Source organism: Canis lupus, chromosome 26 (genome assembly GCF_011100685.1).
Source record: "Canis lupus familiaris isolate Mischka breed German Shepherd chromosome 26, alternate assembly UU_Cfam_GSD_1.0, whole genome shotgun sequence".
NCBI classification, from domain to species: Eukaryota; Metazoa; Chordata; class Mammalia; order Carnivora; family Canidae; genus Canis; species Canis lupus.
In genome coordinates this window covers 17,609,979-17,635,714 of record NC_049247.1, presented here as the reverse complement: position 1 = coordinate 17,635,714, position 25,736 = coordinate 17,609,979, and the positions used below count along the sequence as shown (strand labels likewise).

Below are 25,736 nucleotides of genomic sequence, written 5' to 3'. Positions count from 1 at the left end.
AGGAATGAAGTAAAATAAAGATTCTCCGTGTAATGCTAGTATCAGAAAAAGCATCAGCCTATCAGAAAGTGCAATAACCGCAGGTTAGGGAGGCCATGGGGATTGCTGGGGACCGAGGTAAAGTGGAGAATACATTTGTCCACTTGTCCCATCCAGCCAAGGGGGCAGCTATTTCCCAGATCCTGCCATACAGTCCTATTTTTTTTTTTTTGAAAGAAGCTAGAAATTAAGATTTATGTGTGAAATTTCCCTAGTTTCTCACTGTGGCAACCACTTCTATTTTTATAAACCATGGAGGCCAGAATATAGGTTCTTGGCTGGTCCCCGGTTATAAACTCTGTTCCGGAGTGGGGTAGGGGGTGGGGAGAAGAATCACGAACCAAAACAGCACATTGCTGTGATTCCAAAATAGAGATTTATTTATTAAGGATCATTTAGTTTCTGCATAAAAATCACCAATTGTTCCTCATTGGGTTTTCAACACACACACATCAATTCTTCTGGGGTTGCTTCATCTACCCCAACACTTTAAAAAATACAGCTCTTTTTTTAGCGCCAGGAAGGACAGTTAAGGCAGCGAGGCATTTTTCTTGGGTCTCAGCAGATGGAGGATTCACCCTCTCCCCCTTGAGAGAATACACATGGTAGGCAGTTTCTTAGGTTGGAAAAGCTGTCCCTGAAGAAAATAACTATGCAGAAGAATGCAAGTATAGTCATCTGTGGTCACTTATTTGTGCCTGATAGCTTTAAAATACACACACACGCACCCCCTTCGCCATCAAAGGCTTGCTGGTTGGTTTCAGCTATAAAAACACTGCCTGGCAAAAGACAGTAAGAAAGGACAGAATCTGTAATGACAGTGTTGTGAGGTTGGGCCGTGCAAACCACATGAGAAGACACACCAGTTTGCTTTTTTTTAAAAAAAAAAAAAAAAAAAAAAAAAAGAGCCCACCACAGGGGCCCTGTATAATTTCAAATCAAACTCCTCATGGTCCTTAAAATACCCAAAACATCATTCAGCCGGATCCTAAGGACACACGTTTCTTTTTCAAGTGAGGTGTATGACACACAGCTCCCCCAGAGTTAGGCTCTGCGTGGGGGCAAAACCAAAACAAAGAAACCCCTTAGGACTTGATTAGAAACATTAATTGATTTTTACCACACTGAAATGAAGGGATAGTCAGTCTGTGCTGTCATGAAATTCAAAGGGGATTCGGAAGTAGGGTTGTTATTTATTGCTCCGTTAGGATGAACCCCCAAAATGACTTTTAAAAAACCCGGGGTTGATCGTCCCCCTCAGGCCCCCAGTGGGCCCGGGCCCGGCCTCTGGGTGGCTGGGCGGGGTGGGGGGAGGCCCGCCGGTGTGATTCACAGTGATTCGGGTTCCCTGGTGCTACAAGCGGCCCCCGGACGCGCCTACACCTTGTAGTTGAGCTCGGCGTTCATCTTGGTGTACATCTCGTAGATGACGTCGATGGTGGCCGTGTAGTTGACCAGGAAGAGGCGGACCTTCTCCAGGCACTCCTCCTCCGTCACGTTCTGCCCCTTGGAGAGCGCTTTCAGGAAGTCGGACTTGTAGGGGGCCGCGTACAGCGCTGCCTTGAGTCGGGGACAGGGGAGGCGTTAGGGGACGTCCCCCAGGCCGTGCTACTCGTGGCGTGGTCGGCAGGGAAAGGAAGAGGGAGATGTGTGTGCCCTTCTACCCCCGTGACGGACGGCAGGACGGACACCAGCTTTGGGGACCCACAGACCTGGCTTCAACTTCCAGCTTGGGCCGCCGACTAGCTGGGAGCCTTGAGCAAGTTACTTAGCCTCTCTGAGCCTCAGTTTCCTCATCTGTAAAATGGGGATGGTGATGGCACCCGCTGAATCAGGTTGTAAAGGATCGAAGGGGTGGTACCCAGGGCTCCACGCGGCACCGGGCACCCGGCAGTGTCCGGCACCCAGGGGCCTCTGGCCTCTGGCCTCTGGGTTCCCTGCTCTGGAGAAGAAGGTGGACCAGGGAGAGACGACCGCTAATACGGACCGTGGCCTCTCTTGTCCTTCAGGGGACAACACTTCCCTAACTTTTAGGGCTTCCCTCACACTTGAAAAGTACCGAGAACCAGAAATGCACAAAATTGCAGAACCAGAAAGGAAGCGGTGCGGCTGGGTGAGATGCCCAGGCTGAGTTTGAGCGGGGGTGGGGTGGAGGGAGTTATAAATAATATCATCACTATGAACAGCACAGCGTCAAGTTCCTGAGTGTAAACCGTGCGCCCAGCACTCCGTACACAGTAACCTGCTCAATCTTCACCACGACCCTTGGAGGTGGGGCTCAGTTTACACCCACTTGAAAGATGAGTACGCAAAGGCTCAGGGAGGTAGAACCTCAGACCCCATCTTACTGTGTGACCTGGAGCCAGACAGTTAACCTCTCTGAGCGCCAGATTCCTCATCTGAGAAAGGGGGTTAAGGATGTACCCACTTCACGGTGCCTTCGTGAAGGACACCGCCCGTGGGCAGCACACCCTGGGCCAGGTGCACAGGACACCGCTATCATTCGGGCACCGGTTGCTAGGCCTTTGCAAGGGAGCAACGTACTGCAAGGAGGACAGGGCTTCACGGGCTGCCCAGGATGGGCCCTGCCCTCAGCACCACCAGGTGGCACCGCCCAGAGGTGTCCCAGCTTTTTGGGCCTATACCCAGACTGACTCCTGGGCCAGCCTGTGCCTTGTGGGAAAGAGACCAGCCTGTCAGACTCTGGTTCTCAGGGGAATGAGAATGGGCTGCAGGAGAGAGGGTGGCCAGGGCCCCCAAGGGCCTCTTGAGATCTCTGAAGTGGGCCTCTCAGCCTGGCGACCCTGGGGGCCCTCAGGCAACCAGGCTGGTGCTGCAGCCCATTTCCAGAAACTCTGGCTAATGTCATCCCAACATAAGCCACCAAGACCCTGTGGGCCAGTGTCTCTTCAGCAGATGCCCCAGTGGGTACAGGAGCCTTTCTTCTCTTCCCTGCTCAGGGTGAGGATCTGGGCAGATTTCAAAGGGGCCAAACGGGCCTGCCTGCCAGCAAGTCTCTGCCAGGTTTCTCCCACGGCCCCCTAGTCAGGCCTCATGGGACACTCAGCAGAAACCCATGGAGCATCTACAGTGACAGCCCCTGTGGCCAGAGATGGGACTGGGCAGGCACATGTGATAGGGCCCCTCAGCGCACCAGCCTCCCCTATAGACAGGGAGCCCTTCTGGAGCCCAGGCGGGCCACGGCTGAGGAGCGGCAGGTGTGGGGCTAGCTCACCTGGAAGATCTTCTGCACGATCCAGCCATGGTACTTCTTGAGGGCCATCTCGTAGGCTTTGGTGGCATTGACACGGATGAGGTTGGGGTGATTCTCATCCCGCTCCCCATCACAGATGCTCTGGAGGAATACCTGGATGAAGCGGAGGCCTCTGCAGCCCAGGAGAGAGATGGCTCTTCAAGACCGTGCACGTTCCTGCCCGACGCCCAGCCAGCACATCCCCACAGGTGGCAGTCCCTGCCGCATCTGGATGCCAGCACTTGCTGTGCGCCACGTGGCAGTGGTCACTCCTCAAGTGTTGTGCTTAACCTAGCTCACATGTAGCGTGACCACCCGGCTTAATGTGGCATCACTGTGGGGCCGTGTCTACCCAAGGCCGCTGCTGACTGCTGGCCGCTGACTGCGGTCCCTGCTGGGCTGTAAGGTCTACAAGGCCAGGTCTGGGGCTGTCTTACCCGCTTCTGTGTCCACGGGCCTCCCCTGGGCTGGCCCGCAGCAGGCGGCCGTCAGCGCTTGAGGACTGGCCCTTAGAGGGCTCACAGACCACGGACTCTGGACACACTGGGCACACTGACAAGCCTGACCCTGTGCCAGGGGCCCCCCACCTGCACCACTTCCCCAAAGCCACTGTCTGCATCCTCCTGTGGCCATTCCAGCCCTTCCTTCAGGGGAAGGGTGATGCTCTAAGAGCCAGGAGAAGGCCATGGGGCACAGCAGGGTGACAACATCAAAGATGGGTAAGTGCTAGTCCTCTAATGCACAGCATTTCATCTCCTGCTCCCTTAGCCCCACCGTCTACCTATTTCACAGAGGAGAACACTGAGGTGCCCCTGAAAGCCTTGGGCAAAGGCCAGGATGCAAACGCAGCTGTCTCACCCCTGAGCTGGACTCTTCCTTCGCCATCCCTCACTAATCCCCCAGGGTCCCTGGATGAACCCCCCTCCTCCTTCCCTACAGGGAGGTGGGGATCAGGTTGGAGGGCTCTCAGGGGCAGGAGCACTGGTGGACTAAAGTGTTTTCTAACTTTATCACCTGTGAGGTACAGGGAAGTCCTCTGTGCCTGGATCAGCCTGGGCTGTGGGACTGAGCCCAGGGGACAATCCCAGCCCTGTCCCAGTCGGCCACCTCTCTTGAGCCTCTGCCTCCCCCTACCTGGCCCTAATGACCAACCCTCTACCCAGCAGCTGGGATGCAGCACCATCTGACCCTGTTGCTGACCAGCCTCATGGCCCTAGGTGGCTCCCCCACAGCCCTGATCACACTAGGACTCACCCTCGTCCAGCCGACCTGGTCCCTCCCTGCTCCTGCCTCATGTCCAGAGCCTGCTGGACCAGACCCTCCCAGAGCAACAACACACTGGGCCTCTCCTGCCCCTCCCACCTTTCAAAGGCCTCATCCTCTTGGGACCTGCCTGCTCAGTCCCAGAGACTCTGCTTGGCACCCTTCCTCCAGGAAGCCCTCCCTGACTTCTCTCTGCTTTAGGCTCTGCTATCCTGCTGTCAGGATCCACATACCAGCCTGATGTCCCACCCAGGCTGTGGTACTCGCAGTGGGGTCCTGCCTCATTCAGTGCGGCATCCCACACACCCAGCACACAGCAGGCGCTTATTACGTGCTCAGCCTGTTGGCATCTCCTTTCACCTGCCCTCCCAGGCATCTGGCTTTGTCCCTGTCTGATCTGGACACGAACAACCTAACTGAGCTGAACATCATCATCTGCCTTGCTCCTCCTAAGAACCCATGGAGTGTGCTGATGGACAGACCAGGGCAGTTCTCATCCAGGCCTGGGAGTCTCTTGTTGGCAGACCAAAGTGGGCAGCTTGGTGGGGGCAGTTCCTAAAACATGTTGAAAGGGTGTTTGTTACCTATAGCCCACCTACCCTCTGAGGCCCACTCGGCTGCACCCTCCAGGGAGTGGACTCCCTGTTCCGTTTCACCGAGGTAGGTGGCAGGGAGAGGGGACTGGATCCAGGGGATGGGGAAGAGACAGGGGAGGACCCTTCCTGACTCCTGACTCCAGGCCCAAGACAGGGCAACACTGGGAATAGCTGTGGGGCAGAGAGTACACCCCTGGCTGCACTGTGGCTGCCACTGATATTTGCATAGCTAAAGGAGAATTTGTAGCTGGCAGAGAGCAGTGTGAGTGCAGCAAGCAAGGTGCCTGGCCTCTCAGCCTTGGTGGCCTTATCTGTAAAATGGGAACAGTATCTGACTTCAAGTATTTGCTGGAAGGACAATATATATAGTGATTATGAGCATTCTCAAGTCTGGGGTAGGATCATCTGGGTTTAAATCCCGTATCACGGTACCCTGCCCCCAGCCCATAGAACAAATCTGTGCAAATTGGATAGAGTTCCTTTTCCTCAAGATACTGTATTTCTGTCAAGGCACTGTCATAAGAAACAAATCTACCATGCAGGACATCTTTGTGCAGTGCACAACCTGGACAACTGTACTTAGACACTGAATCCCAGCTCTGACCTTGCGACCTGGAGATGTGATTTGGCCTCCAGAGCTCCCAGTGGCCTCCCTCTGTGAGGTGGGGATAATTACCACATCTTACCCCCAGTGTATGAAATACAATCAGGCATATGAAATGTTTAGCACAATGCCCAGAGTATGCACTCACTTGCTACATCTTTGATGGGACTGGAACAGGGAGTGTCACTATCAGTTGGGCCTTGGCCCCTCGGGCACTTTTCCTCAGCTACTAACTAGTATCACACAGGGGAGCCCATGTGAAAGAAAAGGAGGTGACCTCGCAGGGCAATAGGAGGGCTGGACGTTCCTTTCCTGCTGAGCAGGGCCCTCGGGCCACACAGCCACACACACCCTGCCACCCAAGCCTGTCACCTTTTCAGCCACATCAGCGCCAGCGTGGCTCCCACTTTGGGCCACTCTGCTCCGTACATTTCCTTCTCCACCTCTAGGATGTTCTGCAGGGTCCGGAACTTGGCCGGGTTGGTGTCATACACAGCTTTGATTTTCTGAAACAGAGCACGTGTAGTTTTCCCGGTGGAAAAGCTGTCCTCACAGGTGGGCAGCCCACATCTTGGTAGGGGAGCAGCCCTCCCCTTGCCCCCAGCGCCGAGACCAGTAGTAGGGCTCGTAACAGTCACTGGCTGGGGGTATTTACAGAGCACCTCCCGTGAGCTGAGAGGGGCAGAGTGCGCTATGGGCGCTGCTTTATTTGATCCGTACAGCGACGCCAATGTTGCTCTGTCACGATCCCAGTTTGCAGATGAGGACATCGAGGCTCAGAGAGGGGAAGTGATAGCTGGTACAGGTGGCAGCGGGTTACAGCCCAGACGGGCTGCAGACTCCATGTTCTCCAGCCACTACCGCTAGCTCCTCCGACACCCAGTATCTGAAGTGGACAATCGCTTTGGGATACAAGGGTGTCCAGGAACGAGGCTCCTGAGTTGGAGCCAGGCAGTTTGGATCTGAATCCCACCTCTGCCCCTTCCTTGCTGTATGACCTCAGGTGAACCTCAGCTTCCTCATCTGTAAAAATGGGGAGAATGACAGACCAGCCTCAAGGGCTGCTGGGATGATGTGATGGGACATGGTGCACCTGAGCCTGCAGGCCAGGCCCTGTGTGGATCCTCACAGGGAGAGGGTTGGTGGCTGGGAGGAAGCAGTGGGGACTCCTAGGAACAGTAGAGAAGAGGGCTGAGCCGATGCACCGGTGGACTTTGGAGTTCATTTTTTATTCGGTCCGGGGTGCATACAAGAACCAGGGGGTTCCTTCTCGAGTCAGTCCTCCAGACTGCGGGCCTGGTCAGGCTGGGACTGGGGGTGTGACTGCAAAGGATGACCAAGAGCCCTGAGCCGGATGAGCTGGGGTCACACACGTTTTCCACATCTCCTTCCTGTTCCCCAACCCGCGGAGCTCATGACAGGGAGTGGGGCCCTGGTGCCCAGCACGGGTGTAGATTCTCCACGTGGGCTCCCAGCTGTGGCTGCCAGGCCAAGATACATACCGTGATGTTGCCGCTTATGTCTGCCTTGATGGGAGTAAACACTGGGGACCCGAGGCAATCTGAGGGCAAAACAAGAAGAGAGATTCAGATTCCCAGTGAGGATGAGATTCAGGAACTCCATAAACCCTAGAGGCTTGGGAAGAGGAAGCAAGGTCACTTGGTATGTGGAGGGAAAAGCAGAGCTGTTTATAGGTTCTTATTTTACTTATTTATTCATGAGAGACACAGAGACATATAGGCAGAGGGAGAAGCAGCCTCCCTGTGGGAAGCCCGATGTGGGACTCCATCCCAGGACCCTGGCATCGTGACCTGAGCCAAAGGCAGACGCTCAACCACTGAGCCACCCACGTGCCCCTGTGTAAAGGTATTAAAAAGGCTGATGGGCAAACTGATTTGGTGTGCTGGGCTCCCGGTGAGACCAGGTTTCCAGCTGTCGGGCTTGTCAGAGCCTCTAAAATGCAACTGGACTATCTAGGGGGCAAACCCTTTTGTCCACAGCACTGCGTCTCCCTCCGACAGCACCATCTAGAATCTTGTGTGGTGATGGAAATGTTCTGTATCTGCACTAATACGGACCCCGTGCGGCTACTGAGCACTTGAAATGCGGTGTGACTGAGGAACTGGATTTGTAATTTTATTTGACTTCTGTCCACTGAGATGTAAATAGCACATGTGGCCAGTGGCTACCATATTGAGCGGCACAGCTGTATAGCACCTTGCAGAACTAATGCTCTGATAAACCCGTCTTGGCCAACAAGGCAGATCAGTGCTAACTGACCAGCTGGCCAGCAGGCAGATTGAGGGATTTTACGAGGCAGAAGAGGGGCCCGATTGATTACAAATGACCTTCTCATTCACCAGCTCCTAGGAAGGAAATGAGCTGGTGACTCAGAGGCTCCACCGTTCTGAGACCCTGCATTAGAACCCCGGAGAACACACCAACAGTGGGATTCCAGTCACTCACGGAGCACAGGAATGTGGGCTCAATGCCCCCACCCCTGGCAGGGTGGGCTGGGATGTGTCCTTTCAGCTCTGGCCTCGGCCTTCCCACCTAGCCAGTGGGGCAACAGGACCAGACATGCTGCGAGCAGGACTTGAAACAATCCACTTCCCAGATGCGTTTTATCTCTGGAATCGGTATGTTCTAGTTAAGAACATACTAGTTAAGAACTTTTTAGGGAAAAAGCTCCTGGCTCCTTTCTTGGGTGTTGCCAATGACACCTGAGTTGACGGAAGGCAGACCTAGAAATTGGTAGACCTGAAATGTGAACAGCCTTGCGGCCACCCCCCCCCCTCTCCTTTGTGACCCCCCCTACCAGACCATCACGGGGACCAGAGATGAACAAGCTCAACATGGGCTTCACCCTCAGGGCCTGAAGACAACCGAGCTCCCCCATACACATTCTCACTGTCCTCAATGCTGTGTCCAGAGACCCACCATGCCTGATACAGAGCCCAGGGGACAAAGATGCCTGAGCAGGCCAGAGGGTTCCAGACCCACGGGGGGGGGGGGGGGGGGGCGGGGGCGGGCAGGGGACACCAGTGCCAGACTCTCCTTGCCCAGCAGGGGCCTTGGTGTGCATGCCACCTTGACCGCACAAGACCAGAGGAATGGGGGGAAGGACAGCCACAGGCTGAATTCCACCCAAGGTGACCTGGCACACCTGGCCAGCCATCTGGAACAGTCTAAGCATAGCTGTTAAAAGAGGTGCATTGGGGAAACAGCCTTAAGGTGCTATAAATGAAATACCCTAAAACCCAATGGAAAAAAAATGGGGTAGGCATCCAGCCAGGTGGGATTCGAATCCTACCCCAACCACGTCCTAGGTGAGCAAGGCTCCTCGTCTGTGTGCCTCAGTTTCCTCCAATGTCAAAAGGGGGCAGTAATAGTACTTAATTCATAGGGTTGTTATAGGAATTAAAAACCACATGTTGGATGCATGTAGCAGAGTGTCCAGTGCATGAACACTCAGTAAATGGAATTTGATCATTTTTGTGACCTCAAACTACACGGTCCAGCAAACCCAGATGTCACTCGGCTATGCTTATAAACCGCCAAGCCCTGCAGAATCTCTGCTGAATGGGAACCCATTGGGCTTGTGCCTGCATCCCCTCTATGCTCTGCCGAGCTGAGGCCCCTCGTTGGTGGGCCCAGGGTTGGTGCCTCACTTGCCCTGCTGCAGGCTCCAGGCACAGAATCCTCAGGCTGATTGGCCAGCCTTCTCTCAGCCACTGGGCTTCTCTCCCACGCCTGTGGGGGCAAACCCCCCTCCATAGGGCCATGCTGGTGCAGCTCCAAGGCCGAGGTGGTTGGCAGGGGATCCAGGTGGCTGGCCACACAATCCTGAGCACTCTGGCCTCAGAGACCTACCTGCTTATAAGGAGGATAACTACTCCATCCCACTCCCCCACCCTTTTTTTTTTTTTTTTTAAGATTTTATTTATGTATTCATGAGAGACACAGAGACAGAAGCAGGCTCCATGCAGAGCCTGATGTGAGACTCGATCCTAGGATCACACCCTGGGCCAAAGGTGGCACTAAACTGCTGAGCCACCGGGGCTGCCCTCCATCCCGCTCTTTAAGCTTGTCTGAACCACTGACTTCATCTGGCAGAAACCAACCCCCCGGAGAGGTCATGCCCATCCCAACCCTCACTGGGGCCAGGCAAGTGCCATGGATGTGCTGCATGTGGACTGGTGCGGCCCTTCTAAAGGGACGGCTGCTCCCCAGCTCTGGCTGACGGCTTCATGTCCCCACCTTCCAAAAATGTAGACTGTCCAAAGACACAGGGTGAAGGGACAGATGGCCAGAGGGATGTCTAGACAGGTGCAGTAAAATATTACAGAATACAGGTGGTGGGTATACAAATATTCGCCGTAAAATTCTTTCAATTTTGCCTTATGTTTGAAAATTGTCATGGAAGATGCTGGGGGAAAAATCAGCATTTTTTGCTGTTTGTTACTCATAAAGTCATATATTTTCCTTCTTTTTTTCCAAGTCCGTTTCACTGTGATAGCAGACAGTGCTTGAGGTCCCTATGTACCATCTGTTCCCAGCCCCCTTTGGACTTGAGCTCTGAGAGGGTAGAGACCAGATCACCTGGGTTCCCCTGTGTCCCCAATGCCTGGCAAGGAGCTGGACACCATCAGGCACCTGGGTGGCATCTGTGGCACGAAAGAGGTGGGAAACATCCGGTCAGGCTCATTTTCTGTCCACTTTCTCGTACTGCCAATGGACCCAACATATGGTTCTAAGCACCCACACAACCAAGACGGCAGAGACTATGGGAAGGGGCTCAGGCCTGTTTCCCTGTCTGTGAAATGAGAACACTTAGTAGGACCTCCCCCAGTGGGCCGCTGTGAGGGGGAGAGGCGTCCTATGTACCAGGTGAGCGCTTGGCACACTGCCATGATTGCTACAGGCTGATTTCAGGGAAAACCTTCCAAGGGAGGAGACAGAAACCTGGGGCTTGCTTACAAGAGGTCATCATCAACCATGCAGGGGTGGTTTACTGGCTCGTCCCAGTGACTCGGGTCATTCGACATGCATTTCAGCAGAAAAATGTTATCCGACTTCCTTGGCTCTGAAAACAGCTCTTGTGCGGTTCTGGGCAGCCTGGCCCTGGTGGCAGGGAGAAAGGCTTTTTGTTTCCCATTCTCCTGACAGTGCGCTATCCAGGTCACGAGGCCGCCATGGTCAGCAGGAGCTGGGCCCTGACAGCAGCGGTTATTGTGTGTCGCGGCCACCACTCAGGGACAGGGCTTCTGCTCCAGCAGGGGTAGGCATGCAGGCCTCGAGCCTACTTCTGGAGCTGGGAGCAGAGCAGGCGCCGAGAGGGGCGGCAGGGTGGAGGGTGGGGTGCGGACCCCAGAACTGCCTTCCAGCAGGAAAAACATCTCTGTGGATCCGTAAATGTGCCCGCTGAGGTCACGTTAGGAGCACCCTGAAGCAGGCCACCTGGAATCAGGGAGGAAGTGGTGTGGTGCTCTAGAGTCTGCTCTTCTGGGTTCAGATCTAGGTCTGGTATAACTCTGGACAAGGGACGGAGCCATGCCGGGCTCAGGCCCCTCACTGGCCGCAGCCCACAGGTGCCGTGCGAACAGGAGGTGCTGCAGGCCCAGGTGAACTGAAATCTGCTTCAACGTGACCCAGCCAAGGCTCTGGGGCTTGTTTGTCTGTGGTGCATTCCAAGGCCACCAGGCCCAGAAAACCTGTCTAGGGTCACACAGGGGGAGCCAGGCACTCAGACATAATTACAGAACAAAGGCTGGTTCTACTACTCCATCACCTTTCTTTCTGGAATGTTTCCATCCATGTGAACTCAACAAAAGGGAGAGTATTCCGACAGGAAAACCACAAGATGATTTTAATCACCAAGTGCACAGTGGCTTTTCGGATAGTTTAAACTCAGGCTGGTCCCTGCTCTGGATAGAGCGTGACACCATCCAGGCTTACCTTTCCTATAGTATGCAGCCCTGCCCCAAAATTACCTTTCTTGTTTTACCAGTTTTGCAGATACCTCAAAGTTGTGTTTTATTGTTGTTAGCAAACAGGCTCTTTAAAATGTCATCCAGAAGCCCTCTGCCAGAGGGGAGGGAGAGGGCTTGGATGCCTTCCTGGCTCCTCATCTTACCTCCAGGCAGAAAGGAAGTTGTCTTTGAAAAACAAAAACAGGGACTTCTAGGTGGCTCAGTGGTTGAGCGTCTGCCTTTGGCTCAGGGCGTGATCCCCTGGTCCTGGGATTGCATCAGGCTCCCTATAGGGAGCCTGCTTCTCCCTCTGCTTCTCCCTCTGCCTTTGTCTCTGCTTCTCTCTGTGTGTCTCTTGTGAATAAATAAATAAAACCTTTTTTAAAAAATAGAAAATAAAAAAAAAGAAAAATCAGATATAACTCCACCATCTCACTTCATAGGACCAACTCTAATGGGCACAGATTCTAAATACAGATAAGCCTTGGTTATCAGGAATATGTGGCAAATGGCCCCTTCTGTTTGGTGTGGAAGGTTTTTCTAAGCCTGCTACTCAACCCAGAAAGCATAAGGAAAATACCACAAATCTGATTTCAAAATCCAGAGACCTCTTGTATGGAGCATAAGGATAGATCCCATCACTAATCACAGGCAAGCAACAAACTGATGATGACTGGGGTGCTGATCAGTGAAACAAACCATGGACTAAAGATTATTGTCCCTAATATGTAAAGAGCTCTAACAAACCAATAAGAAAAAAAATAGCTCAATAGAAAAATGGCAAATCACAGAACAACAATACCTTATCTCAATAATAAAAAGAAAACAAAATTAAATCAGTGAAGTATTTTTTATCTACCAAGGTTTTATGAATGCACGGACCTTTTCTAGATGAACCATTTTGTATGGAACTCATCAAAATGTAACACAGATATCCCCGCTTTCATACAGCAAGCCAAGCACAGTTTTCTAAACAGGGCCATCACTAACAATATAAATTATGGTAAAGATGTGACCCAGTAACATCGCAGACCTCCTTAACCCTTGACTAAATATGGTTCTGCACAGTTTAAAAGGAACTTTTCTTGATGGGTGGTGGTCACTTCCTCCTGCAGTGCTTTCATTCTGATAGACACTTGGAAAATAAATAGCCAACTGTGTCAGCATCACCTGCAAAATAAGAGGATATAGGTACCAAGCAAGCATTTTGTGTGTGACTCTGTGACCATTCTGGCTGGATAACCTCCTACCTGGGTCTTCACCATAGTTCAGATGAGTGTGACTGCTCAGACAGCAGAATTCCCCACGAGCCAGCAGTCACCATATGCCACTCAGAATCAGATTCATTTCTGCTTTCTCTGGCCTTAAGGTGGTTGGAAAGCAACAAGCGCTGTACACTGAGCAAGACCACAGCATGCTATGCGCAAGCTGCCCAGCAACACCTGCCCGACCCTGGGCAACAGGGTGATGGGACCACCCTGCCTGACCCACCCCCTGTCATTTCATTGCAGGAATAAGAAGCAGTCCATTTCTCAGACACACGCCTTCACTTTCGGCCTGTGTGATTCAGGATGGAAACACCTAGCCCGACCTATAAGTAGTCCAAAAAGGAAGAACAGAATGCCTGTGTCGATGCTAAGAGCCTGGTTTGGGAAGGTTCTATTTCAAATTCAATTTGTTTTTCAATAGCTGAATAATAAGGTTTCATTGTTAAAGATGAGGGGCAGGTTAACTTTACAGGTCCTGGGTTACAAGGACCATAATGAGAGGCACTCAAATTACAGCCGATGGAGATGAATCATTTATTAATCCACAAGTATGTGGGGTGGTGTGGTGTATGTGTGGGTAAGTGGGTGGGTGTGGGTGTGGATGTGATGGCTCAGTTTGCAACAAGGCCTATTTTGAAGAAAATGAACCCTGAAAACACCCACCTTCCTAAAATGAAAACTTACTGAGATAAGGCATTTTATTATTGTTATTCTGTGAATAGCTATTTTAAAAAATCCTAGCTAAAGAAGAAAGAATGTTTACAAAATAGTCTCAAATGTTGCTTAAAAGTCACTCCTATGACATGCCAACTACTCTCTATCCACAGTTGTCCACTTTGGCAAAAACCAGCCTTAAAGTGGGGATGTGGTTGGGGAATGGGTTTTTCTTTACTTGCTCTGTGGCCTGGGAAAAGTTAGTTAACCTCACTGAGTTGTGGTCTCCTCATTTGTAAAGCGAGGCTGATAATGGACCCCACATCATCGGGTTGTTGTGAGGCTTACATCAGGTTGTATAAAGGGCTCCACATGGTCTCTGGTACGTAGCCAGTGCTCCAGAGGAAAGAAAGTATTCTTTATGTTTATTATTATTGTTATTATAACATCATTTTCATCTTTTTCAACAGGCAAAGGAAATCCAGAAAAGAACAATCCCAGTGACTGAGGAATCAAAGGACAAAGAGAGGAAGGGAGGGGAAGAAAGGGGGATCCAGAAATGGGGATGGATACAATTAGCAGGAAACCTCCAGTCATAAAATCACAAATTCAAATGTATTCCGAGCCAGCTAAAAAAAAAAAAAAGAAAAAAAAAAAAAAAAAAAGGCGATCTCAGAAGGGAGTGGAGTAAGGAACTGGGGAGAAGAGCAAGGCAGAAAATGAATCATTTCCGAGCACAGGGAAGTGTGTGCTGGCTGGCTTTTATAGGACCCTGGAGAGGGCTGATCAGCTGTAATGACTTTAAAAGCTCAGCTACAGTTAACACTCTAACAATAAAAAAAAAAAAAAAAAAAAAAAAGCAGAAAAGAAAAAAGGCCCCTGATACAAGTAACGCTGTAAGAAGGTAACAAGAGGAGTTAACACCCACCCAGGCCTTTTTTAAAGGGAAACAATGAAACCTAAGACCATCACCTCACCTTGCCATTCCAAGGCTGGGGAATAAGCACTGTCAGGCCAGATGGGGATGGCCTGGTGTTCCCCTCCCCCCACACTGCCTGGGCCAGAAAAAAGGGCTGTTTTTGCCCGAATAAGACTGCCCTTCCTCGTCACAGGGCCAGCCCACTTCTAAGCCCTATGGACCTACTTTCTAGCTGTGCCACATGGTCAGGTCCCTTCACCACTCTGAACCTCAATGTCTTCTGTAAAATGGTGCCAACTCCTCATTCAAGTAAGGTCATGATAAGGCTTGGAAAGGAAATAGCGGCAAGTTCAAAGCTTGGCATATGGGAACCACTCAAAACGGGGGTTATTATGCTAGCTATGATTGGGCGCATGCATTACACCTTACAAAGCCCTCAGTCATTCATGTCACTTTCTTTCCCTTTTTTTTTTTTTTTTTTTTTACTTTTTTTTTTTTTACTTTCTTTCCCTTTTGCTTTGACACTGGCTGAGCAAATCCCCTGGGCAGGCCCTGGGAGGGCCCACCTTCTGCCCTTGAGGGATTCGCAGTGGGACACTGGAGGTGAGGAGGGGCTGGATAAGCCAGCAAGACACAGAGTGGAACTTAGGTCTTTTCTCTCCTGCTTCTCCATTTTATTCCCTCCAGGAGCAGAGGCCAGACTTCAGCCATTGACCTCAGGGCCAGACTTCTCTGAACATGGAGCTGAGGAAGATCTAATCACTGTCCCTGGGGGACAGAGCAGGCAGGCACCTTGGTCTGTGCTCCGCGCTGACCTTTGGATGTTATAAATGAGGGTGCTGGAGCAATCTCAGACCAGCCGCCAAGCAGCTCTGCTGGCCCTGAGTCCTGGCAGTTGGCCACCAGACCCAGAGAGCTTTTTTTTGGAAGATCTTCATTTCCCAAGGGCTGTGTGGCAAGACATGCAGTGTCTGAAGGCCTGAGGCCTCCCCATCCTATTATGTGTGAAGATGGGAGTGATTCAGGGCACCAAGTACCAAAATCATTTGGGAAGATCACTTCCATTGACCCTCCTGAGAAGGTCGGGGCTGCAAGCCTAGACAGGGGATGAATTTCTACATGCACACAGCCTTGGCACCGTGGAACCAGGACTGGAACTCGGGCTGGCTGAGCCTGACAACAACGCCGGTGTTTCTTTTCATTCATCTACCTATGATGTTCAGAGCAGGGACTTCAGTAGACAACAGACCTAAGGTGTCTTAGTCTGCTGTCTTGGTCACCTGAAGTGACTTCCCCCTTGCTGGGCCTCAAAAGCAGCCAACCACGGCTGTCAGGGAGACAATGGGCTAACACACTGGGGCCAGGGGGTAGTTGGATCTTACTTGGGCCACAGGAGACGGCAAGTGGGATGCGTGAGAACATCAGGCACGTGTAGGTGCTCTTAAAGTCCTGGGCCCTCACTACCTACAAATGCACCACCAACTAACAACAAGAGTCTGCAGGCAGTTTCAAAATTGCAAAAACCCATTGCAGAAAGTGTATTTTTGGCTTCTTCCTCCCACAGGACATAGTTTCTTCCTTCTAGAAGGGTCCCTCCCAGGTACACAGGCTATGTCCCGTCCCTAGAGAATCCAGCCCTTAACAAACACTTGACCAAAATGATAACTAACCTGCTATAGTAAGAGGGTTAATAAATATCTGTGTTTATAAACTTAAAAAACAAAACAAAACATTACAGACATCTGATAGATGGTCAAGTCCTGGAAGGTGCTTGTCACAATGGGGAGAATAACCTCCCCTGAAGAAGGAGAACTTCTTACTCATAGACCAAGGGGTGCTGGTGGAGCTGGTTCCCAGGCAGTTAACACCATGTCCCAATTATAGAAAAATCTGACCTGTTTGAGACCTCCCCATGGGATGACTTCCATATCCTCGTCATTCAAACTTGCATTCAAAGGATCAAGGGTGGGATGCCTGGGTGGCTCAGCGGTTGAGCATTTTCCTTCGGCCCAGGGCGTGATCCTGGGGCCCCAGGATCTAGTCCTGCATTGGGCTCCCTGCATGGAGCCTGCTTCTCTCTCTGCCTGTGTCTCTGCCTCTCTCTCTCTCTCTCTGTGACTATCATAAATTAAAAAAAAAAAAAATCTGTCTCTCATGAATAAATAAATAAAATCTTTTTTTTTTTAAGATTTATTTATTTATTCATTCAGATTCAGAGAGAGCAAGAGAGAGGCAGAGACACAGGCAGAGGGAGAAGCAGGCTCCACGCAGGAAGCCCGATGTGGGACTCATCCAGGGTCTCCAGGATCACACCCCGGGCTGCAGGCGGCGCCAAACCGCTGCGCCACGGAGGCTGCCCCTAAATAAAATCTTAAAAACAAAAACAGAAACAAAACAAAGGAGCAAGGGTTATGGGCAAACCAATGATGGGGCACACACCTCAGATGAAACCTGCATATCTGGTCTGCAGTTCCCAGAATCTTAGATGAGTCCTTGTGGGCCCAGCAGAGTCCTGGACTTCAGTAGCCAAGCAGGCTGGCTCCATGGGGGCACAGGAGATGGGGGTTCTCCTCTTCCAGACAGGAAGCCAGGAGAGCAGGCAAGCACAAGCCAAAACCACTGCATAAGGAGTCCCAAGGCCTGAGTTCTGAGTTCTAGCTGGACTCTACTGGTTACCCGCCCTGGGCTGTGTGACCCTGGGCAAGTCACCTAGCCTCTTGGGCCTCGGTTTTTCTGGTTGTATAATAAGAAGCTAATTCTGTGCTTCTGGGCTGCCACTGGCCCCCCAAAATAGAGCAACCATTGAACCAAAGGGGTGGGAAATCACTCTTTTGGGGGTTTTCCCTATGACTACTTAATGAGCACCAGCTATGTGCAAGACCTAATTCTCTGGACATCCACTTAATTAAATAAGAGATCTGGATAAAGAAAAATCAGCCCCAAAATTTGAATTTCAAGCACTGAGAGATGGGAAGCATTCCCTTCAACCCCTGCATCTCAGTTCCTCCTTAAACAGTGAAAGCAAACAGGTGTGAAGTCATGTACTGTGTCTGGCTGACCTGGAGCAGTGTGTTAAGAAATGCTAAGGTTGTATCTAGACTTAACGGAAAAGAATAGTACCATGACTGATTAATAATGTCTGCCATGGGTATGGTTTGTGAGCTATGTATTTTAATTTAGAAAGAGGGAGAAAAGCCAAACTGCTTCTAGAAAGAACCCAGGGAGAAAAAAATAAGAATGAAACCAAAAGCATTCACTCAGCAAATACCACTAGCTCACCCAGGGCTAGGCACTGAAATAGCTCAAAGTCACAGACTGTGATAGTTCTAGGGTAGTCTAAGGGAATTAGGAGAGACTTTCTGGATGAGGCAACTTTCCTGTGGGAATAAGTGGAATCCAGCCAGGCACAAGGAAGGTGGTAGGCTGGAGAGGAGTGGTGTGCCAGGCAGAGGCAAGTGATGGCATGGTACCATTTGTGGGGCTGTAAGCCATTCAGAGAGGCTATAGAACAGATATGAAGGTAGGGTAATAGGGAGCCATTGAGGCTTTTAGGCAGGGAGTGACAAGATGAAATGACATCTAGGTCTCTCCCTCCGCCTCTCCCACTCCCTGGGCCCTCTGTTAATGCCGGAGGGCATTGCTGCATAATTGACCTAAAAGATGAGAGAGCAGACCTTACAGAAGTCAGTTGCAAGCTGATCACTCAGAGGTGAGATCCAATTACTAGGTCAAGGTGGAGGAACAAGATGGACACAGGGCTGGACATAGTAAAACCTGTACCGCTCCAGGGATTTAGGCTGGAGATAAGGAGGCAGGGCTAGCCCATGACGTGGATGCTCTAAGCCACATCTGACCTCCAGTCCCAAGAATCAGCATCCACCCACGGCCAACCAATTCTGTGACAAACCACACCTGAAAAAAGTGAAAGGGATGTGATTGCTCTAATAGGTTAAAAGCCTTCATATCCTTTGACTCAGAAATTTCACTTCTAAAGGGTAGAACTCATGAAAGAAGTATACAAAGGAACACGTATAAGGATGTTCATTGCAGCGTTGTTTACCGGAGCAGATAATGGGAAGCGACGTAACTGTTCTATAGCAGGGGACTGGTCAAATAAATGACAGCTACATTCAAACAAAAGAGTTCTAAGCAGCTACGAGAAACAATGATTGGCATGGAAAGATGCTGTAGAGCTGGGCAGAAAAAGCAGCTTATACCTTTTCCCTTAAAGATGGATAAGAATGAGTCCAGAAGGAAATAACCTGAAACATCAGCAGAGAGGCTCTCAAAACAAACTAAAAAAAAAGGGATCTCCAAAGGTTCTAAGAGGATTAGTTCCACATAGAGTACTGGCACATAGTAAGTGCTCAAAAAACGACAAGGAGATTTTTATCATTTTTTTCTTGCTCAACTATCCTTTGATAAGCAGAGCTTCCTGGTAGCATTATATACTTTTTAAAAACATAGCTTTCAGGGTGCCCGGGTGACTCAGTCGGTTAAGCATCTGACTCTTGATCTCAGCTCAGATCTTGACATTGTGAGATGTGAGTTCAAGCCCCACTTAAATAAAAAATAAATAAATAAATAAATAAATAAATAAATAAATAAATAAATAAATAAATAAAAAAAAATAACAACACAGCTTTCAGCCCTTTGCCCTCTTTATACCAAGAGCGGTGGTTCTCAACCACATTTTGTCCCCTTCCGGATCTTTTTGGTTGTCACAACTTGGGAGAGGGGGTGCTTCTGGCATCTAGCCAGCCAGAGACGCCACTAAAACATCCTCCAATGTGCAAGACGGCCCCCCCACCACCACAAAGAGTGATCCAGCCTCAGTGGGCAGCAGTGCCATGGTGGAGGAGCCCTGATTTGGAGGCAACTGTCACTGCAACCTTTCTCAGACTTCTAACATCCCTTAAGCCAGCCAGACCTGCTCCGTTCAAGAGACACACATAAACCACCCAGATCATCCAGGTGACCAGATGCTCCCAAGATTTCATAGAGCCCCTGTGTTAGAGCCGACAGTGGATCTCAACTGACCCTTGAGTCTCAGAGAAAGCCCCTGGTGGGAGCATCCTCGTAAACCTTAAATCCTCAGGAGAAACTCTTCTCCCAGAGAGCATAATGGTTCAAAATGGATTATCACATTTTTTTAGAGTGCTAAGAATTATTCTGTGTGGGCCAACCCACTGGGACTTCTGTATAAATGGCGCTTCTGTCAGCAGATGTGATGCCCCACAGCACACAGCTCACAGCAAAGACAAGGGTCCTTTGAGATCAGGGAAAGGGAGGAGGGGATGCTCTTCAGCCCTGGCATCATAGCACGGCTGACTCCAGCACCCACCATCCCCTTCCCTCTAAAACCAGACAGAATCACATCCAATGAGGGTGCTCCCTCTCCCCGCTGCAGAACTGCAGGACATGCACCAATGCTGACCATAAGAGACGAAAAGACCACAGGGCTTAACTTGGGGTTTATCCATCTCCACACTGCTAACATTTGGGGCTGGATCAATTCTTTGTGATGATGCTTGCCCCGTGCAATGTAGGGTATCTTGCAGCATCCCCCACCTCTACCCACTACTTGCCAGCAGCACCTCCTTGCACACTCCCCCTCCCCGTCCCCCAAGCTGCGACAAACAAAAATGCCTCTAAACATTGTTGGATGTCCCCCCCCCCCCCAGGGGCAAAACTGCCCCCAGCGGAGAACCACCACCTTAAACAGACTCTGAATCCTTGTCCAGGGCAAGCTGGTTCTGTCCTGTGAATGTTCCCAGAACAAGAGGCAAGGTGGGAGGCACACAAATGATTAATTCCTCATCGCTGATGCCAGTTAATTCCCAAGGCCCTGCCGGGAGAATCAGTGTTCTGTCAACACTTAAACACCAATAAGAAGCACATCTCATTCATTCCATGAGTATTAACTGAGGACCTACTATGTGCCAGGGCTGTTCTGGGTCCTGAGGATGCAGCAGCAGACACAAAAGCCCAAGATCCTGCTCTCAGGTTGCTTACCCAGGTCTGCAGGTCATACAAACCAGGGGACTGCACCTGATTCATCCAGCACTGATTCATCTACTATGTGAAGGAACCCAAATGGGATCCAGGAACCCATATGATGCACCAGGTGAAGCACTCCCCCCACACCTAGAGCCACACTCAGGGCTCTACACACATTTACTCCCAGCAGCCAGGCTTAAGGATCAGCATCCCCATTTCACAGATAGGGACCACTCACTAGGGGGATCGTGAGTGACCACCTGGGCGCCAAATCTCTTCAGTTGCAAGTCAGTCCGTCGTTCTGTCAGCTTGTGGTTTCAGCTTAACTCTGTCCTGGGGGCTGGTATCTTCCTGGCAAAAGGCCACTGAGTGCACCGGCACGGGGCTGGGCAAGCCCATGTGGAAGAGAGGAAAGCAGAGATTCCGGATGCATCCTTTAGCCAGGACCCAAAAGGCAAAGGGCAGGGAGCAGATGGTATTGTCTGTTATTTCCCATCTTCCATCCAGGGCCGGGGCTGGGCTCCGGGAGGGGAGGAAGGAGGCTCTGAAGCTGGGTTAGGGACTGGTCCAGCCAAGCACCCTGTGTCTGATGTCACCCCCACAAAGCAGCTTCCCCTGTCCCGACCCCTGTCCTAAATGGAGAAAAAACTTTAGGTGGTTCCCCCTAAAAAGGGGCGCCAGACTTTTGCAACTCCATCCTCCTCATCCTTCCCGGCTTCCTCATTCCACCCTTGGGAGTGGGGGTGGGGTGTCTTTGATCTGGAATTGAGGGAATTCTGAGAAAAAAAGAGTTTACAAAGTCCCAAGACGAAAAGACTACGACAATAAGGAAAAGAGAGGGCTTATGAAATAGGAGGATTATCCTAAGGGGAGGAAGCTGAAAGCCATTCTGAAAAGGAAGAAGGGAATGATGGGGTGAGGGATATAAGGGTATGGGACTCGGGGGAGAAGGGGCGGGATGCTTTGAGGGAGATGGAAGATGGGGAAGTTGAGGGTTTGGAAGGGTAAGGGGTGTCTGGGGGAGACGGATGATTGGGGGATCCCAAGGAAGCGGTGAACTGGGGGCATCTGAAGGATTCCGTGGAACGTGAAGTGCCTGGAGATGAAGGAACGGAGACGGAGCTCCGGGTGTCCGGGGAGAGATGGAGGATGTGCCATGTCGGAGAGAGAGAGGATCGGGGAGTGGTCTGGGTTAGGGAGGCCGGGGGTGCCCAGAAGGAAAGGGGTCTAGGTCTTGGGTGCCCGGGGAGATAGGATCGGGGGCGCCCGGGAGAGGGACGGCGGGAGGCTGGAGGCTGCTCGCGGGAGGGGGCTGGGCGTCTGCGGCAGCGCTGCGGGCCGGCTCCCCCCGCACCCCGGCTCACCGAAGAAGGGCGGCAGGTGGGACACCGCCTCCAGGAAGGGCCCCGTCTCGATCTGCTTGTCCGCGGGCAGCGGCTTCAGCAGGTGTTCGGCCAGCAGCGCCATTTCGGGGTCGAGGCCGGCGGTGATGCCCCAGCCGGCGCCGCGGGCGTCCACGCCGCCCCCCGGGCCGCCGCCGTCCGCGCCGGGGCCGTCACTGCCGCCCGCCGCAGGCTCCGGGGACGCCAGCGTCGCCACTTCCGCCCGCGCCGCGCCCCGCGTAGCCGAGCGCTCAGCGCCGCCCGCAGGCCGAGAGCCTAAGCGCCCCGCCGCGCCGCCCCGCCCCCGCCCGCCCGCGCCAATCCGCGCCCGCCGCCGCGCCCGCCCGCCCAATCCGCGCCCGCCGCCGCCCGCCGCCGCGCCGCCATTGGTCAGGGGGCGGGGCCGGCCTGTGCGGCGCGGAAGCGCGCGGCCTCGCGGGGCCAGGTCCGCCCGGGCGAGCCGCTCCCGGGTGAGCCTGCCGCTCCCAGGTGGGCCTGCCGCTCCCGGGTGAGCCTGCCGCTCCCAGGTGGGCCTGCCGCTCCCGGGTGAGCCTGCCGCTCCCAGGTGGGCCTGCCGCTCCCGGGTGAGCCTGCCGCAGGTGTCTCCTGCTGCCTCCCGGCGTATTCCCCCTCCGCCCCCAACCTGGGCGGGCCGGCTCGGGTCCGGTCCTCGCCTCCTGGGGGCGTGAAACCGCTCAGGTTACATCCCAGCCCACCTGCCAGCCCGGGTTTCAGCCCAACGCAGCCAGCGCCCCCGAGGACACCTGTTTCCCCAGAAACAGAGCCCGGCCTCCAACAGCCCCAAATAACCCGTTGGGCACTGCTTGGGTCACAGTTCTCTTTGGCTGCAGCCAATGGGGGCGTTTGATTCTTCTTCAATGATGTTAGACCTATTGGACACTGCTCAAGTCACAAGCTTAGCGCAGCCAGGCCTGGCTGAGACGCCTGTTTCTCAAAATCTGCGGTCCAGCCTGACCCGAACAGCCCGATGTTGCCTGATGGACCCGGCCTGGTTTACAATCCAACTCGACCACCACCCGACTGGACACTCCTTTCGCCAAACCTAACCTCGCCTCTACAGCCCAGGATACATGCTTCTCGCCCCTTAGAGCACAAGTCACATCAGTCACAATCCACCTAGATGCTGGTGGCCTAAAACCCAATGCCCGTCTTCTCCGAAAAATCTAGCGCACAGTTGTTAAGAGCTTCTCATTCATTCCAGAATAAATACTGATTGTGTGCCTCGTAGGTACCACGCACTGTGCTAGGTAGGAATCGTGGATCCAAGTTATGAACAGTACAGCAACCCTCCTGCTCTCTTGGTGCTGGCATTCTGCTTCGGGAGACAACACAATACAATACACAAATAAGATCCTTTCAGACACTCGTAACTAGAGACGAAGAAAATAAAACAGCAGAGTGTCAGAGAGGTACTGAGAGAAAGAGGATATAGGAGGTCGGCGCAATAAGTATCTATGAAGAGTTGAGACCTGAAGGAGAAGTAGGAGACAACCGGAGTGGCTGGAACCTGTGCAACAGCCTTAAGGTGACAAAAAGCCTGGTGTGTGCAAGCAATCCGGTGGGCCAGGGGAGGGAATAGGAGGGGAGAGATAGGAGTTTAGCTCAGGGAGGTGAGCAGGGCATGTTGGGTTAGGTAGGGAGTGATACAGAGTTTGGATTTTATCCTAAGGGCAATGAGAACTCACTAGTGCCAGAAAAATAATGGCCAAACTGTATTGAATATTTGTAAGTTAATCTTTTAGGGGGCAGTTGGAAGAAGAGATTGTTCCAAGACAAGTATAACCCAGGTACAGTCAGGAAGTGAGGGGGTCTGAGGGAGACAAAGCTATCATCGTTCTTGCTCATGACACAGATCCTGACATGCCCCATCAAGTCAGATCTCCCACTGATAGGAGCCCAAGCCATCAGCTTTGGCTTGTTCCCACCCCGCCCAACCTCATCACCTCAGGCATCCTGAGATACCATCTCCTTGAAGGCTTGCCATCCCACCCAGCACCCTGACCCAGTGCCAGTACCCCACCCACATTTCAGACACCTCCTTCAATTCCACAGAGAGATCACAACCTACGATGAGGACCTCCAGCATCAGGCAACACCCTGATTTCACAACGTGGTCCATGCTAGCCAAACGACCCAGAAACTATGGCTAACACAAGAAATTCAAGTCTATAAGAACTGTCTTGCCATGGAACATTAAATGTGCTGAGAAAGGTCATTGCTCCAGATTAATGGAATATCTTGAAAGTTCATCTATCTACCCATCTTGTCTACCCACCCATTCATCCAACAAATGTTTTAAGTGCCTCCTCTGGGGTGATTCCCATAGTTTATGATAGGGAGTGAGCTGATCCCAGGGGCCAGCTGGTAGCATAATGGATGCTGTGGGCTACATGTTATACAGTAAAGAGTGATGGAGACTGTGGAGTAGGGGTCACATGGCCTATCTAAAGGGCACTGTGGGGACACCTGGGTGGCTCAATCAGTTGAGTGTCTTACTCTTGGTTATGGCTCAGGTCAAGATCTCAGGGTTGTGGGATTGAGTGCCACGTCAGGCTCAGCACTCAGAGTCTGCTCGGATCCTCTCCCTCCTCTCCCCTCCCCTCCCCTTCCCTAAACGTTCTCTCTTTCTCTCTCTCTCTCTCTCTCAAATAAATAAGTCTTTTATTTTTTTTATTTTTTTAAATAGGTCTTTTAAATATCTTTAAAAGTCTTTAAAAATAAAGGGCACTGTGGCTATTCACCTGGCCATTCATTGCTCAGATTGTTAGCATTTCAGATTTCTCAAGAAGTCAGAAACCTGGATTAGAGGTAAAGTCTCTTGATTTTTAGTTGTTGGCAACTAATTCAAATTTTTAAAAAACACTGTGTAAGCCACACAGAACATTTTTTTTCTTTTGACACAATCTCAAATTTACAGAGAAGTTAGGAGTACAATTCAAGTAACGTTTTACCCCTAAACCATCTGAGCATATGTTGCTGACACAATGCCCCACCACCCTAAATAGTTCAATGTGTGTTTCCTCCAAACAAAGATATTCTCCAGTGGAATCACAATACATCCATCAATGCCGGAAGTTAACTCTGATACATCATTACCATCTAAACTTCAGACCTATTCAAGTTTCACCATTCTTCTACAGGATGTCCTCTGTAGCCAAAAGGTCCAGTTCAGGATCTCATGTTGCCTATAGTTAGTTGTCCTGTGAGGTCTCTTGAGTCTTTTTCAGTCTGGAACATTCTCGAGTCTTTCTTTGGTTCTCATGACCTGGATAATGTTAGAGAGGGAAGTTATTTGTTTTGGTTTTTTTTTTTTTAGATGCTTTATTCTTTTAATTTAAATTCTATTAACATATAATGTATTATTGGTTTCAGAGGTAGAGATCAGTGATTCACCAGTCTTGTGTAACACCCAGTGCTTATCACATCACGTGTCCTCCTTAATGTTCTTCATGCAGTTACCCCATCTCCCCACCTCCCTCCCCTCCAGCAACCCTCAGTTTGTTTCCTATGATTAAGAGTGTCTTATGGCTTGTCTCCCTCTCTGATTTTGTCTTCTTTTATTCTTTCCTCTCTTCCCCTATGATCCTCTGTTTTGTTTCTTACATTCCACACATGAGTGAAATCATATAATTGTTTTCCTCTGATTGACTTGTTTTGCTTAGTGTAACACCCTCTAGTTCCATCCACATCACTGTAAATGACAAGTTTTCTTTTTTGATGGCTGAGTAGTATTCCATCATTATATATAGACCACATCTTTATCCA

General features: G+C 51.3%; 1 protein-coding gene across 1 annotated transcript; it reads right to left on the bottom strand.

Moving 5' to 3' along the window:
* Positions 1-392: 392 nt before the first annotated feature.
* LOC100856786 (glycolipid transfer protein) lies at positions 393-22,121 on the bottom strand. The gene is made up of 5 exons (XM_038575382.1): positions 21,933-22,121; positions 7,258-7,316; positions 6,128-6,261; positions 3,275-3,425; positions 393-1,599 (listed from the first exon to the last, which is right to left on the bottom strand). Exons 1-5 carry the CDS (start codon positions 22,033-22,035, stop codon positions 1,417-1,419), a joined length of 630 nt encoding a protein of 209 aa, XP_038431310.1. The 5' UTR covers positions 22,036-22,121; the 3' UTR covers positions 393-1,416.
* Between the last annotated feature and the right edge of the window lie 3,615 nt (positions 22,122-25,736).